This window comes from Astatotilapia calliptera, chromosome 14 (genome assembly GCF_900246225.1).
Source record: "Astatotilapia calliptera chromosome 14, fAstCal1.2, whole genome shotgun sequence".
Taxonomy (NCBI): domain Eukaryota; kingdom Metazoa; phylum Chordata; class Actinopteri; order Cichliformes; family Cichlidae; genus Astatotilapia; species Astatotilapia calliptera.
The window spans coordinates 15276206-15293584 of record NC_039315.1 but is presented as its reverse complement, the minus strand read 5'-3'; the positions used below and the strand labels follow the sequence as shown (position 1 = coordinate 15293584).

Sequence of the window (17379 nt, the reverse complement as noted above, 5' to 3'; positions counted from 1 at the left end):
CGTCAAACTCGGTGAGTGGATGGAGGGAGGAGAAAGGTGCTTTGAAGATCAATAAGAAAGCCCTTCATCCCTCACTCATTCCTCCCACCGGACATCTCACAGACACACAGCGCCCTTCCTCCCTTTTTTTGCTCTCTCTGCTGGCCAGTGTGCTTAGCCGAGATCCACCATAGGACGCTGACCTTCTCTGATTTGATTCCACTGTAACTTTATGGTATGATGACAGTGATCAGTCCTCACATCAGAGGCGTGCATCAATCAGGTTGGAATGTGCTTTTTGCTTTGTTGTCTAATGCGACATCTGCTGGTTACCTCTCTGTAATGCAGGCGTATTTTTTCCCGCTCAAAAGTGACCTAGTTGCATCACGGGAAGCTGGTTGCTCCTTTCAGTGCAATGAACGTCTCTCAGATAAATGCCTGTTTTATTTTGAAGTAAACCAAGTAACCGTCCAGCTCCCACTATCCTCATTATACACTTTGTTTTACTTATTACATAAATGATTAGAATAAACCTCTAACTGTGCTTCATCATCATCATCACCTTCTATCTCTTTCAATATCTTTGGGGATCGCTTCAGGGGACCCTCTGCTGTGCTTACTCATGCAAAAAGGTGGCCTCTGCATGCGGAAACTCTGTGCATGTCCTGAAAGTTAAGCGGTGTGGTTTTTATCTTCCGTTATTCATATTCAGACAGTCTGAGGCTTCCAGCAGTAAACATTTCTTTCGCACAGGTTGTGCAGCTCGCTTATTTAATAAGCGTTAAGCGTGGGGCTGTAAATCATCAACAAGACTCCACAAAGCCTGCACTGTGGCGGGATGCTGCAGGCCCGCCCATATTCATGCGCAATAACTGCGCAGCAGCGCTGATCCTGAGAGTGGCGCTGCTCTAAAGACATTCGGGTGGTCCTATGATGTGAAGATCTGTGGTCTGTATTTTTTCTTTCTTTTTACAAACAAGCACGTTTTTTTGTGAAAGAAAGCAACACATCCCACATTTAGGCTGCACAAAAGGGGACTCTGATGTTTCCTTTTTGTGGATTTTAGGAAAGTGAGCGCTTTTTCCGGGGGAGTCAAACCGAGTTATTTTTTTCTCGATAAAGAGGAAATGCTACACTCTGGGGGACGCATGATGTGAAATAAGTAATGCAGCCAAAGAGGTCTCCCCCAATAAATGCTTAGCCCTTTAACCCAGAACGCGATCGCCGCCGGTGAGAGGCTCATGTTGCCTCCCAGGTGTTTTTACGCGCAGCCTCTGCACGCTAGTGAAGAAGAGAAAGCATAACGGGGCCACAGACGGAGGATGGTGGCGGAGATGGCCAGCTGCGGTGCGGCTTGCCACCTCGAGGATGGGTAAGTTGTTAATAGATCAGTGGAAAGCGTTGCTGTGCGCGATCCGCGGCGGTTTGTGTTTTTCAATTGTGAACAGTTTTGGGCGAATCGGCGTGGATGCAGAGCTAAAAATCTCGCCTCTCGTCCCCCACGCACAGGAAGTGGGAGTCATTGTCGCTGTAGTCTTTTCGGGGCTCATCTGCTCGTGCATTTCATGAAACAATAACAACAACAATATATGTCTGCCTAGTTTTCGCTTCCTCGTTGCAAACACGGTCTGTTTAAAATCTCTTTGTTGGTGTCTGTGCGCTCGCGCCGCTCTGTTGTTAAACATTGTGTGTGACAACAACGTATCACCGAGCGAGTTGGTAGCGCGTGCCAAAGCTGAAGCTGTAAAGCAAAGCTTATGCAACAGTTTAGTTCAATTAAAAACACACAATAAACATCGGTTTTCGTTCACGTTAATGCACAGCCTCACATTAAAGTGCAGCGCAGAACGAAACACGACAGTGCCCACGCGGCTTGGTGATGCTTTGAGATATTATTCGGCGGGTTTTAACCGACTGTACTCTTCTAATTCATACAGTTGTCTTTAGTGATTCTGTTATATTCACCATCAGTTCATCCGTGAGCCACAGACAGGTGAAGTGATACTGATGACTCATTGTCATCGGAGCTACTGAGTTACTCGCACGGCATCACGCCCCACCTGGCAGGAAAAGTCCCCAAACAGATGATCAGATGCCAAAAGACCTTAAAGATCTATGAATCTGTTAAATGTGATAGAAATTATTCCAACTCCAGCTTTGTTTGTGAGGCTATAGCAGGAAAAGGCCAACTTTCACTTTATGATTTGATTAGAGATTTCTAACTTGCTGTAAATGCAATAAAAGCAGTAAAGTCTGGACAATAAATGACCGGGACAAAGGGCGGCTCTTTTGTTCCACTGCTGGTGCTATGTGACAGTTGTTTATCTATACACAAACGCACTCCTCTCTGTGCTGTTTGTGGGAAGCTGTTGCGACTGTGACATGATCCGGGCTTTATCTTTAAGCAGAAACAAACAGACAAACCACACAGAAGTTTGATTTATCGAGTATGTTTTTAATTTCTAAACATGTAAGATCATAGGAGGCATGAGGACTCATACAGGAAGAGATGACTACTATTACCATGGCAATGACCCCAGTGGTGTTGTTGTGAGACTGTATGGCAGAGGCGCTGATGAGATGACCTTGCAGAGAGAAAGAGAGAGAGGAAAAAAGTTCAGCTTCCTGGACAGATGTTTAAAAACAAAGGAAAGCCTCAGCTCCTTATCAGGCGAAACAGCCGCCAAGCAAAAGAAATAAAGTATCACTTCTTGATCTTTGGTAATAATCCAGGCTTCCTGATTCATTTGCTTCATTTGGATATAATTGCAGCAGAGCGAGAGTGAGACAGGAAAAAACAAAGGCTGACCTATTTTTTCTTTTAACACATGCTGGTGGTGAACTCGTTCTTCTTGTGGGGTTGGCTTTTTTTTTTTTTTTTTTACCCTTGAACAGGCGTGTTTCGTCTTGCTCTGACTGCATCAACAGGTTGCTCCAGTCTTCACACAGCATATACGAACACTTGGACAGCGTTCGTGTCTGGCTTTGTTTACAATGAACCGGCTGGTGTTTACAGTCAGGAAGACTGGTATCTAATATCTAAGTCTGAGTGCTGTCACTGAATATATTATTGCAGCATTAAGAAGAATATAGGAGCAGTACCATACTGCAGATGCTTGCAGTGATGTTTAGTGTGGTGCGATCTGTTTATCAGTCTTTTGCTTATATTTGATAAAACTTGTCATGTGCATAAAAATGTGTAGGACAAAGTAACAAAGTGCTTAAAGTCAATAATTAGCCAGCTAACATTGTATGATTATAATATTACACAATGGCCCTGAAAATAGACAGCCATATTTACGCTCTGCTTGATGCTGTCTTATGATAAAGCCATAAATGAAAAGAGTCTAACCTGAGTTGTTGAATGGGAAACAGACCCAGCCTGTATGTTTCCTCAGCTCTTTCCTTTGCTATCAACACTGCTTTGAAAACGTTTGAGAGAAGGGAGTTTCGTGAGAAAGTGTGATGCAGGCCGTTTAGCCACACACTTCCTCTTTGACTGATTTACTCAGCCGTACAGAAAAGGAGAAGTATCGGCTACTGCGTGATCCTGCAGCTGCACAATTTTTAAAAACAAAAATAAATAAAAAAGCACTTTGAATCTTACACGGCTGGAGAATTCTGTTTGATTTATATTTGTCTGAATGTTATCTCTTCTGCCTTACAGAGACGGCGATATCCCCGCACCTGAGAACAAAGGTAAACACCAGCCGGTTCATTGCTTTCCTGCCCTCTCTTTCAGCAGCTCTTCATGTTTTCATTTTCTTTGAGCTCTCAGTTGTTCTCTTGCTATTTGAAAAGTGTGCATCCTCATCTATTTATCACTTCTTGTATTTTGTTTTACTCGTCCTTTCGTTATATTTTCCCAGCTGGCTCACCTTTCCTGTTTGCTGTCCTTGTTTCCATATCATTTGCATGAAAGGCTTGAAAGCTGCTGCTTCATGATTTGAATCTCTTGTAACACCGTATGCAAAAGTTTCGCTATTACCTTGAGATCTGGTGACTGTGGAGGCCATTTCAGTACAGCGAACTCACAGTCATGTTTAATTAACCAGTGTGAGATAATTTGAGCTTTTTAATATGGAGAAAAAAGGTTCACTGTGGTCATAAAGGGATGGTCACCAACCAGGAAAATGTTACACCTGCCAGAAGTGTTGATGCCAGGCAGGATGGATCCATGCTTTCATCTTGTTTTCGCCCTACCTGATCCTGCCATCTGAATGTAACAGCAGAATGTAAGACTTATCAGACCAGGCAATGTTTGTCCAATCCTGTGTTCTAAGCTAACGGGGAGATGATGCTGCAGCCCATTTTGCATTCAGATAGCTCGAGTGTAACGAGGTGCAAAAAGCAGTGAGGCCATTCTCCTCTAACCTCTGACATCAACAGGGCATTTTCAGCCAGAGGACTGATGCTCGCTGGATATTTTCCCCTTTTTTGGATCATTCTCTGTAAACCCCAGAGATGGTTATGTGAGGAAACCCCCAGAAGATCAGCAGTTTCTGAAAAACTATTCCATGTTTAAAACCGCGTACATCACCTTTTTTCCTCGTTCTGATGCCCAGTTTGAATTTCAGCAGGTTATCCTGAACGTGTCTACGTGCCTAGATGTTTTGACTTGTTGTCAGGCGATTGGCTGATTGTGGTTACAAGCGATTCAACAGGTGTACTTAAAAATTGGCCAGCGAGTGTATGTTACCATTCTGATATCAGGTACACTGTAAATCGATATCAGTCTGATCCTGACTCGAAGCTGGATTGGATATCACATTTCCAGTGTTTGGTAGTTTAGTCTTATTTAAAGTAGGAGAAATGTATATTTAGATTCACTAAACATCTACAGTCTTTCAAATAATATTTCCAAAACATGAATTCCAGTATGGATCTGACAAAGCTGACTTATTTTGATAGCTTTAAATCTACTGGTGGAGTAATGAGTCAGTTAATAAGTCACAAAAAGAACCCATTAACCTCTTTCTGTTTTTTTCCTGTATTATGGTTTTCAGCCAGCAGATGGCAGCTAACACCTTTCAATACTAACCAAATCCTTGAGGTTGCACACAGCCTCTAGCACTCTCTGCATATTTGTGATTGCATCTGCATGTGTGCATCTGTGCGGGCACTTGCTCTCCACCTTATTTGTCAGCCTGATGAAGGGAAGCAGCCATGCCCAAACGACAAATAAGAGGGATGCCCGCTGGCTCAGCTGTGAGACAGCAGCAGCAGCAACAGCTGCAGTGAATGAGATGGGCCATAGGAGGCATATGAGGACAAGGGAGAGAGGCATGGAGAAGAAAGTGCAGGGAGAGGTGAGGCAGACAGATTGAGCAAAGTGAGACAGAGAGATTGATGAGGGAGGCGCTGTGAGCGGAGCTGCAAAGACAGCATCTGCTTGTTAGTCTAAGATAAAACTCTCTGGGCCAGATGAGGAGGGGCTCCATCCATTAGCCAGCCTGGCGCTCGGCCACATGGCCCGGTCCACGGACAGTCAGTGCTGCTGGGAAGAGAGAAGCAGCAGCAGTTCCTCTGGACCCCATCTACGTAAATGTGCCAGAATGTTAATGCATTGCACTTATCACAGGCTTGTTCACGGGGTGCTGCGGTTCAGCTGCCGTGAATGACGCATCTATAAAAAACTGCTGGTGTACTTCAGCCCTGCTCAGGGCTTTTTGGTGACTAATATGAATTAAAACCACACACTGCACGAACCTAGAAGTAAACTAAAACTGGAGGTTTCTCACTGGGGCTGCACCTGTTCTAATCCTGTACTTATTTTTGTGATGCATCACATGCTTCACTCTAGTTTTTTTTTTTTTTCTTTTTTCTGACTTTTAAATCATGTGAGTGTTGAGCGCTTGAGGCTTACTTTCTCTTAAATAGGTGTTTTTCTTTGTGGGGGAAGTAGAAGAAGAAACGGTCTGAATAATTTAGCTTTCCCTCGATTTACATACTATTGGTTGTTTCTATTTTTACTGCAGGATTATGGTTGCTTTTCTGGTAAAACAACAGCAGCTTTTTTTCTCTCTGACAGCTGTCAGGGTCCTGGGCAGTATGACTAAAGAGGGGGTTGATTATCAAACCATTTAAAGTATTCTAGTTTCCGTAGTAGTGATGATGCCATAATGACAATCACAATGACATATGTGTAGTAGTGAGTAATAAAATTGGGGGAAATAAATGTTTTTGGATTTTCTCACATTTTGAAATTATTGCATCAGATTTTTCTAAATAACCAGCAGCCGTCTCAACGTTTTCACTAATCTGTTTACAGATAATCTGGCAGAAAATGACAGCAGCGGTTCAGGTAAGCACAAATATCGCACTGTGCAAAAGTCTTGAGCCACCCCTCATTTCTTTATATTTTGTTTACAAAATTGGAAATGGGTTCAGCAATTTATTGCAACGTTCAAGCACACATGGAAATACTACATTTGAGGCAAAAATAGAGTTGAAAGTCAGTATTTGGGATGACCAGCTTTATTCTTCAACACAGCCTGAACTCTCTGACCCAGCTTTCTTGTAATTCCTTCAAGTAGTGTTCAGAAATATTTCTTCACGCTTCTCGAAGAACATCCAAAGCTCTTCTTTGGCTCTGGGGGGGCCAGTCCATGACTGATGCTGGTTTCACTCTGTGTTTTTCTATCCAGGTTTGCTTTTACTACATTGGCATGTATATGTTTCATTGTCAAGCTGTGCCCCCAGACTCTTTCCAGATGGCATAGCATGGTGGATCAAAGTCTGATGATACTTTTCTGCTTTTGTAATTCCATCAATTTTGGCAAAAATCCCCTATGACAGCATCTCTTCTGTTCACATGATGATTTGAACCAAATCTTTCAAATTTTGTTGCCTCTATTGCCCTTGCAGTTCTTGTGTAATTTAGCACACCCCAAGTTTTTCTTCCTGTTTCCCCTTTCTTAAGTATTTTTTCTTATTTCTTAAGGACGTGAATTTCAGATACAGTTAATCCGCTATAGATGGTTTTCTAGCTCTGCCACTTCTTTTGGCCAGTTTCCTCATATTTGTTTTTAAGTACGTCATGATGAAATATGTCAAATCTTTGGCTAATAGCTCTTTGAGAATCACCTTGCTGGTGCAAAATACTGTTGTATGTCTGCTGAACTGTGTAAACATTTGTTTTGTAGATTCACCTAAAGGGATGGTACAACATTGTGGCTGCCTGCTAGTGACAAAGGTCCTAAATATACAATTTAAAAATTGGTTGTAGCAAACAAAAACATTCTTCTGAAAATAAAGTTACAAAACTAGAGTGAAAATTAGGTCTTTTAGATCTTTGATAGACTTTCAGGAAGCCAGGAGAACCGTCGCCATAGTCCACTTTAAAAAGACTAGACCGCATGGCTCCCTGGAAGCAATATAAAAAGAAATAAGTGGTGCTCAAGCCTTTTTTCACAGCACTGTATGTTTAGCCAGCTGTGGCATGAATCTCTTTTATTTTTTATTAAAGATAAATTCTTTTAACACATACTCTGCACATCGATTTGTTGAACAGAAAACACAGGAACATCCACCGACGAGAGCTCAGAGGACGAAGACAACAATTCAGAGGAGGATGAGGCTTATGGTGAGAGCCACATTTTCATAACTTGATGGAATAATTTTTCTTTTTGGAAAGGACAATGAGAAAAATCACACTCTTGTTTTCCTTGGTAATATGAATATCCAGACAGCAAGTGTCACCTTTGCTTTGGATAGATTTAAACACCTTTTCTTTATTCTTCCAGCTCCTCTAAAACTCGTTAAGCGACACGTTGTTTAATCTGAATAAAACTGTTGCTAAGATGACACTCTGGGGCAGTGACGTACTGAAGTTTTGTCATCAGGTGGGGGGAAAAACCCAAGATAAATTGTTATAATTAGTGAGTTTCACAGGTGCTGTGGGCAGAGTTGGTTTTGACCTTTCCCTGCTTCTGCCCTTTGTGCTAAGTTAACGAGCTGCTAGTGGTATCTTTTATATTAGGCGTTGTTTATAAAGTGCCGATTTTTCTCAAAGATGTCCCAGGAAATGAATGCATGCTGCAAAAAGTTGAACTATTTCCATTAATATTCCTGCTTCTTCTTTTCCTTGTCATTTAATCTTTCAACAGGAGGCACTGAGAGGGATGGAGAAGAGGAAGGTAAGATCTGTTTGACTCACCAGAGTCACTACTTCATGGCTCCTCGTGTTGCCGCTGATTAAATGAATGAGTTTAAAGTCAACAGAAGTGCCTGTTTGATGTGTTGCATTTTGGTTTCAAGAGTTTTCTATAAATCCTTCAATTTGCTTTGTTTCCTATCCAGAGAATGAAGAAGCCCATGCAGGAGACTCTATAAACAGTAAGACACACCAGGAAATAAACTCTTATTTTGCTTGTTTGTGTACATGTAGATGTTCGTGCCTGCTTGTAGGAGCTGCCTAAACCTTAGCGATGACTCAGTAGTCTATGGTCACAACTGTGTTTTACTGGCAGTAGTACTACATAATTATGTCACAAATATCAGATTCAGCTGGCTTTTTAATTAAGGAATCAAAACTAAAATGTAACTGAACACACTCCACCCTCTCGCAAACATCCACACACTCGCGTACACACACACACACACACACCCTGGGACTGGCTGCAAAATTTGTTTGTGGGATATCTCAGAGGCTTAAAATTGGATTTCAGCCTGTAAGATTCTCATGTGATAGTTGCTGATCAGAATCCATTTACCTCACAGAGGCAGGTGCTGGACCTGAAGCAGGGGTGTTAAATGGGAAAGGTAAGCCCATGCCAAGTAATGCGCTACGCTGCACTCATGATAGTGTTGCCCGGCTCATGAATAACCTCTCGTTTGTTGCCATGTGTGCTGACAGATGAGAGGCCCTTCAAGTCATGCTGTGAAAAATGCAAAGCCGTCCAACAGGTGAGCTCAGAAACCAGGTGCTATCTGACAAAATGCGATTTTACAGCTACCGTTTAACTTCGTCTGACCCTTAATTCTGTCTTCATCACAGGGTTACACCCTGAACAAAGTTCAACACAGCCAGGCTTTCTGTGCGTTAGCTGGCTCGACAAAACCTGAAACCCCTGTTAGAGATAACGGGTGTCAAGGCGGCAGTTATCAGATTAAGCTTCAGGCCTGAAAAAAGGATTGTTTCACGGGTCATATCACTCTTTTACACACAAAATTACCCCAGGAGTGCAGCCCACTCCAATCAGAAATATTATCAGATGATGTAAAACACTGTAAACACTGTTGAAAATAAGACAAAGATTAAAGCTGCAGAGAATCCTTAATCTTGGGATTTATCACACATCCCTGAAAACGCTCCCTGTGCTGTTTCTTTCTAAGGTGACGGCTACACATTAGACCTCTGAAACTTAAAGCTTATTGTTCCAAAGCCTAATAATGGAGACGTGGAGATGGCTTTAGTTTGTCAGCAGATCAAAGTGAAATTAGTTTTATCGATCGAATGTGTTTTCTCTGTTTTAGTAGCTACGTTAAAACATTTTCTTCATCACCAAACTAACACATGCACATTCCTGTGGCAATGAGACACACGGTTTGTACTTTATTCAGTAGTTTTTAAATCATTCTGTGAGAAGAGAAGAATCAGTCTAAACTTGGCACTTTCAGCTGATTTTAAACCCAAACTCTGAACATAACCTGCTGCTGACCAGGTTATATTTGGCATAATATAATACGGTGTTTTAGCTGGGAAAAAAAAACACTTTTATGACACAGAAAACTCTGATTTTAAGCTTGAGACGGCTTGCTAAGCCATTAATCTTGCTTTGTAGCACACTCTTTTACCTGTTTCTGTCCTTACTGTGTGCTTTGCTGTTGTTTGCTTTTCACAGAGCCATGGCAGTGAGCTCGTTACCCCGAAGAGACTGTCCAAGGGGCGGTTGCAGTAAGTGGAACATTGTCTCCATGCATCATGCTCACGTTTATTTTGTTCAGCTCTGATAGCTCAGCATCACTGACTCTGTGTTTGTGTCTTTCAGGGTGCAGCTAGAAGAAGAGGGCACATATGAGTGTTCGGTCACTGGTCTGGTTTTTGAAGCGTCCGAGCGCGTTCTTGTGCGGTACTCTGTCTTATCCTGGTCCAAGTTTGGCGCCTTTCTACATGACTCCTGGAAGTTTGCTGGACCCATCTTCAATGTGGACACAGTCAATAAGGACGCGTCTGTCCTCAAGTCCATCCAGTTCCCACACTCCATCTGCCTTGCTCGTAAGCTCGTAGGGCATTCACCCAGCACATTTACGCTGTGTGAATGAAGCAAGAGTTCTGACTCGGTACAACAATAACTACTCAGTTTAAATGTGAAATGTTGTTTTTCTGTCTTATATCACAGATACTGACAATGACATGACATTCAGTGTCCTGCACATAAAGGGCAACCGTCCAGTCATCGAGCCTACAGTGGATCACTCAGGGAGCCACGTTAAGTGGAATGTGACGTCCCTATCGCCCGTTGGTCCCATCATTCAGACGAGCCAGGCTGTAGAGCATCATGGGGTGGTTCTGGTCTACAAGCAGCTCACCACTGACAACAACAGCTACAGCTTCCACGTTTATCTGGGCACAAACAGTGCGTCTGACATCAAGGTAAGTGGTGTTTTTTTAGAAAGATCTCCAACCAGCTCTGTTTTGGTTGTCAGTAGACTTGCGGTGTATTTCCAAACCTGACATATGGTTTTGGAAATTTGGTCAAATTTAACCAAACCCTCCTCGGGTTTCAGGATCCTGTTTTCTTTCTCTATCTCTGTCTTCATTTCCACAACATCCAGTTAGAGCACACTTCTTTGAAACGGGCATTGGCAATTGTTAGTGACACGATTTAAAAAAAGTGCCTTGTTTATTTTCATTCTTAAAAGTGTAACTGGGATTCAGCACTTCTTTCCCCTCCCAGTATCTGTTTCTGTTCCATAACGAAATACTGCAGTTACCTTGCACTAACGCAGCATGCACATGGTTACACAAGGTTATTTTCTGATCATGCCTGACCACAAACACACATGTTTAACAAATGCACATGCTAAACCCAGACGACTGAGGACAGTAATCAGTTTCACATTTATAGAAAATGCATATGTATGTGTGTGTATAGATATAAAACCGTTAACTGCCCACTTTTAGAAGAACACGACCGGCCAACGCTTTGACCGACTTCTCATGATGTTTCTCTTAAAGTGAAAAGTAAATTCTGTGTTTCAATTGAGGAATTTTTCTTTACATTGAGTAGAGTTCAAAAATAAAACTGCAGCAAAAATACCTTCGTTGCAGGAGCAGCACACAGAAATATTCCATTCATGAGACCATCAAAAGTCTCCTTGTGTTTTTCAGTCACGGCCAATTCTTTCTGGACGAAACTCCAGAAAAATACCTCACCATTGAAATTTTGTAGAAATTTGTTCGAAATGTAGCTTCCACTTTTTGTTAATTAGTCGAACTGCCAACAGCTTCAATGGTGCAGATTTCCAGGATTTTGTATTTCAGCTACAATTTGTGCTACCGGCCTTAGTAAACCAACTGTCATTTAGTTATTTACAGTGAAGCGCAGGGTTTGTGCAGGGAAATGATTCGAGTATTCATCTTCTTAAAACAAAGAGTCATATCAAAATAAAAGAAAAATGTCAGTGGCCAAAATAGTGTTTGTGTTACTGTAAGTGTACCGTGTAAATATGACAGCTACATGACATTAAAGCTGTAAAGCTGTTGGTGTTTTTCTTTTTTTTTTTTAAAAACTTGAACTACTGAACTCACTCAGGAAGTGTTTGTGGTTTTGTGAGCATGTGTGTTTGTTTTTGAGGATGTTGCTGGTGAATAGTCATTCATTTATTATAACCTAAAAAAAGGGCTATTTCTAAAAATGCATTGATTATTTTTTTCCCCGTATGATGTCTTTTTTTCCATTGCTGCTGTTTTCCCGTCGCTCTGTCCTACCGTCATTCACCGTGAACTCTGAGTCCTTATGAGACGCCCTCAGTTTAGTAACTTCTCTGTCATCGTTGCCTACAAACTGAACTCCAGCTATGTTTTTTTTAAACTAGGATATAAAGAATCAGGTGCGGGGCTACAAGACTCGCTACATTGAAATAGTAAAGCCTCCCACGTGCAAGCTGGACGAGGGAACGTATCGTCTCCTGAGCGAGCCGGAGGGAGACATCAAACCTCAGGTGTGTGTCTCTCAACAAATCTGCAATTTACGTGGATCAAAAAGCAAAAACCTTACACGTCTTAAATTTGGGCTTTCAATGTGATCTCCTTGTGCACCTCAGGGCGGCTTCCAGCACTGCTGCTATTTTTGATTGCTCAGTGTTAGTCCCATTCTGTCCACATTCAGCCAGCAAGGCAAGCTGGATCTTCTTCTCCTTGGTGCAAAAATGGTGACTCTAATACGAAATATTATTTTTTGGAGAAGAAGACTTCATCAAATGTTCTCCCTCAGATACTTGAGGAGATTAGAGTAGCATTAGAGTCTGCAATGACAAATTTACAACAAACAACCTGATGAATATCTGGGTGGCTAAAAGAAAGACAAACATGTTCCTTTCCTGTGGATTCTTTAACTAGAAAATGCTACTTGGTCTGTTGGCCATAGCTGGAAAGCCAGCTTTCATTATCTTTGCTAATCCACGACGGGAAAGTCTCGCCAGGTTGACAGTGAAGTTTGATGTCTGCACAAGACACATTGGTTAGAACTGGACTTCCACAGAAAGATCTAAAAATAGCAGGAGAGCTAGAAGTAGTTCAGACTTGTCCAAAGGTGCTTTTTGATTTGATCTCATTTATAAGATTTTGCTTTTGTATTTCACTGACTACACAGCTAAGTTGTGTCTGTGTGTCTCTGTACAGGAACTGAAATTCACTCTTGCAGTCACTAAGATGAAGGGCTACTTTGAGGCTTTCTTTGAGCAGCACCCTCCATTTAAATTGTCTCTCATAGAGATTAACACTGAGGAGACTGTATGGTCTGCTACCATCAGAGAAGGTACCGGTGCATGAGTCTTACTTTGGAGACACTTTTGTCTTTTGGAAGTTTGTGTTTATGTTGACCGAAAACCGAATAAACCAAAAAGGATTCACTGGTCCACGTCCATCTTTTGCTCTTCCCTTAGGTGACTGTGTGGATAACACTGAGAAGAAGCCGCGGAAAAGGACAAACAGTATGCTGGCTCTTTCACTTTTTTGTAATCCGATTAGACTTTAGCACGTTTTTAGCTTGAAAACATTAACTGATGTTATATCTGTCTCTGAAATAGGCAGACAGAGAAGCAGCAGCCCCTCAGAAGACGAACTAGCCTTTAAAAGAACTCGAATGCAAGACGAGCCAGGTATCTTTAAGTGTCTGACTGTGATTTCAGCAAAACTTCATGAACAACTTTATGGCCAAGTCAACAGTTCACACCTGAACTATTCCAGATATGCCTAAAATCTTACTAAAAACAAATACCCATGTGTTTATGTGCATCTTTCTCCAGATGGAGTGAAAACAGCGGCCACTCAGGGCCAGGACATGTCAGAGAAGCAGCTGCTACAGGTGGCCAAGCGGCTCGGGAAGGAGTGGAAACAGGTGGCTATCTTTCTAGATGTTACCTCCAAGGAGCTGGATAATATCCAGACAGCAGAGACAGATGTGACCATGCAGAAGTTGAAGATGCTGTTGATGTGGAAGAACAGGAATTCGGGAGAAGCCACGGCTAGGAATCTTTTGGAAAGTGTGAAGGAGCTGGATGACTTGCCAAATGAGGTTCATCAGACATTACAAGGTACAACACTGCAAACCTAAACAATTTAAGATGGTGATGAATGCTCGTGAAGAGCAGGCATGTAAAAGTCAACCAATCAAATTGTTGTTAGATGGAAAATCAAACTGATCAACCTACAGAGGGCTGAATTCAGGGACACCCCAAAAATCAAAGTAAAAAAATAATCCAGCAGACTAGTCTGTGTTACCAAAATTTTATTGCAGGAAGTAGTTTGTATGACCCACACATGCTTGGTATCCTGAGGGATCTTTTCCCATATCTGGACTAGGGCATCACTGAACACCTGAGAGGTGCTCGATTGGATTTAGTCAGGCAGCGAGTCAGGGGTATAAATGCATTCACCTACATAGCCTCTCCACGTGTGATCGGGCAGCAGGAGGAAGCCAGTACCCACTGCACAAGTCTAGGGTGTGACAATACGATTCAAGGAATTCATCCTGATATCTAACTGCAGTCATTGTGCCGTTGCCTAACCTGCAGAGGTTCGTGCGTCTCTCAGACCATCACTGACCCACCACCAAACCGGTTAACGGGTAACTGAACGACGTTAAAAGCAGCATAACCTTCTCCGCGGCTTCTCCAGCCTCTCTCACACGTGCTCAGGGTAAGCTTGCTAAATAAGAGTCTCCTGGAATCTCCTCCATGCTCTTGAGACTCTGCCGGTCAATCGCAAAGGCACGTATTGACCTGCTGGGTCCAGGTATGGCCAACTGCTACCAGCGGTGACACTGACCCTAGCTGAGGAGGGAAAAAATGCGAGTGTCCTCAACCTGTAAAACATTCCTGTTTTATGGGTTGTCTCATTGTTCCTCCTCTTGCAACACCTGTTGTTTATTTCATTAACACCAAAGCAGCTGAAACCGATTAACAACACCCTCTGCTGATTAACTGACCAGGATTAAATCCCAGAACTTTAACTGACTTGATGCTTTGCTCAGATTAAAAAGTGTTCCTTTTCATTTTTTAGAGCAGTGTATACAAATAGCCATCTGCACAGGCTCATGTAGAATCTGTACAAAAGGGACAAGCCTTTTGTTATCAGTATGCATAAGCTGGTAATGTTTGAGCAAGCTTCGGTTATATGCAGATAAACAGTCCTTTCCACGGAGCACAAAAGATGGATGCCATTTGAGAAAATGCATCAGATAACCATCAGCTATGGTCTGCTGATGATTTATCTTGTTTTTCTGCATTAGTCAAACAAATATTAGCTGGTGGAAAGGAAAATCTTAGTCCAGATATCCCCTGGATACACCAAAAGCCCAGAAAAATACAGTACTAGTGAGATGACATATTTTATTTGATGTATTTTTGTAGGCTAACCCTGGGACTGAGGACCACACCTGGTTCCCTTTGAAAACAAACAAACAAAAAAAACAGTGGGACTTTTCCACTTCGTGGATAATTGCAAAACAAAACTGGGAAATAAAAGGTTATGACTGTACATGTTTCATTCAGCAAGACAATCTTGACCAATTCTTGTACTTTTATGTGTTTTGGGTTTTTTCTTTTAGTATATTTTTACTTTTTAATAGGTGTAAATAATTAAAATCTTTTACCAAATGAGGCTCGCAAGTTTGCGATTCTTGGAGAAAAGTAAAATCCTAACATCGGAGTTTATAACTTAGGCATGTTCAGTGTGATGACGTGAATGTCTGAAGGATCATGAAACCGCTTGTTAACGAACAACTTTTACTCTAAAACAAACTGTAAAAAATACTCCAAGCTTCTGTTAGTCACTGACTTTATTTCAGGCATCTAACCAAAAAACTGTTCTAAAACCCATCACGGTTAGGACAGGGGAACCCGAAATACAAAAGGCTCATTTCCAGGAACCGTAGAATGGGACAGGCTCCCAGAGGCCAACTCATCAGAGTAGTTGTGTTTGCGATGAGCTGAAACTTCTTGCTACTTACCTAAATAAAGTATGCATGACAATCCCACCGATTCTTTGTACTGCAGTACAAATATTACTGTCTCAGCAGCTCTTTCACTCTTTAGGTGAAGAGCACTGAAAATTCAAACTCAAAGGATGGTACAGAATCTTAATTCATTATTTGTTGTTTGTTGTTTTCAGATATGATGGTTAACGAAGCGGTAAAGTGAAAGGGAAAATGAAAATGAATTCCATTACTCTTGGATATCATCGGCGGGAAGAAACGATCTCAGGAACACAACAGAGCAGAGTTAACGTCTCCCTTCAGTTTGCATTTCTCTTTGAATATTTTCTAGATATGAAACTGATTTGTTTATAGTTCTGCATTTCATAAAAAGGAATCATTTCCTTTTGTTTCCCTTCTTTAGGTCAGCTGTAGTTTTCTTGGGTTCTGTGGTGAGTACAGAACCAACTGTGCTGTATCTAAGGATACAGAAATAAATTAGCTTACCTTTATCTTTAAGCAGGTAAAAAAAAATGACCAGTAGAGGCGTAGAGGTCATTGAGATGTTTAGTAGCTAATTATGTAGCCAGTAACAGATGTAAATGTTTGGTGCTGCAGTGTTGAAACTGCAAAGACATCTGGAAAAATCCATCCATTTGTGTGTGTTCTTTCACTTTTGAATGTTGGGCTTGTGGGAATTTTTATAAAACAATTAGGCATTATATCACGTGGACGTGAAAATGACTGTCCACAGAATTACAGACTGAACTATGAAACTAGTTTGTGTTTTTGTAAACTTGTCCGCACTATTTCCTGTAAATAGATTCCATTTCATTGTCACTCATGTTTTTTTAAAGCCAGTTATGTCTGTTTTTTGTCTACATGTCCTTTATTTGATGCGATAACCGTGACTCTGTAAAACAGCTGTGCACGAGGACCAGAAAATGATGCTGATTATGTTTAACTGGGAATTACGTCCTGCCCTCCGGAGGCTTGAATGCATTTCTTTTCTTTTTTTTTTTTGTTTTTTTTCCCCCAAATGTGTAATCTTTATGAAAAACAAAAATGCAGCATGTTGGGATTCAGGGATAAATTTAGGTGTTTTACCTGTGTGAGTGCAGCTAAAACTAAGAAACGTATATTTTAATTCAGTTTTTTGAGGATTATTTCGCAGATCTAGACCTCAGGTACGATTAAGTACAATAAAATCAGCAGGAACATCTGTGGAAATCTTTCAGGTACCAATTGCAAATGTTTTTGTAAACATTATTTGAGAAAACCACAATGTTTCATTCAGAGAAAAGGGTTGTTTCCTTAAAAGAAAAATACCACTAACAGTCCAATTTATCCCTGTTACAAATGTGTTTGTTGTTGTTGTTTTTTCCTTTTCTTTTTAAACCATGTCAGAATCTCCAAAGACTTTTCATAAAACAAGTGAAATCACTGTTTGTTTCATCATTTTAAGGAAAGTGATCCGAATTCACACCAAAACAGAATAGTTCCTGCTTTTGATCGTGTCTCACCAAGTTTCAGCTGCTTAGTTTTTACGTAATATTATTAGAACGTTGTTCAAATAAAAGGAAACAAATCAGATCATGAAGAACTGAATACTGTGGAAAACAAAATCATCTGTTCTTTAAGGGTAGGATTCGAGCTCGAGACAAAAATCAAAGTTAAGATTGTTCAGGTGTTCCCTTCATTTACTTTTTGTATATTTTGAAACAGGCAGTAGCCTTGGCAGAAGAGATGAAATAACGAA

General features: G+C 41.3%; 1 protein-coding gene and 1 long non-coding RNA gene across 2 annotated transcripts; both read left to right on the top strand.

The window, feature by feature from the left end:
- The first annotated feature begins 888 nt into the window (after positions 1-888).
- Positions 889-6281, top strand: LOC113035934 (uncharacterized). Its single transcript, XR_003274406.1, has 3 exons — positions 889-927; positions 3647-3678; positions 6251-6281. It is a non-coding gene; the product is annotated as an uncharacterized LOC113035934 (long non-coding RNA).
- Positions 6282-6702: 421 nt separating this feature from the next.
- Positions 6703-17064, top strand: LOC113036647 (uncharacterized). Its single transcript, XM_026193058.1, has 15 exons — positions 6703-6715; positions 7493-7564; positions 8088-8117; positions 8281-8316; positions 8701-8742; positions 8837-8886; positions 9825-9877; positions 9972-10198; positions 10323-10576; positions 12022-12147; positions 12827-12962; positions 13090-13137; positions 13234-13305; positions 13453-13740; positions 15818-17064. Exons 1-15 carry the CDS (start codon positions 6703-6705, stop codon positions 15844-15846), a joined length of 1476 nt encoding a protein of 491 aa, XP_026048843.1. The 3' UTR covers positions 15847-17064.
- The last annotated feature ends 315 nt before the right edge of the window (positions 17065-17379 follow it).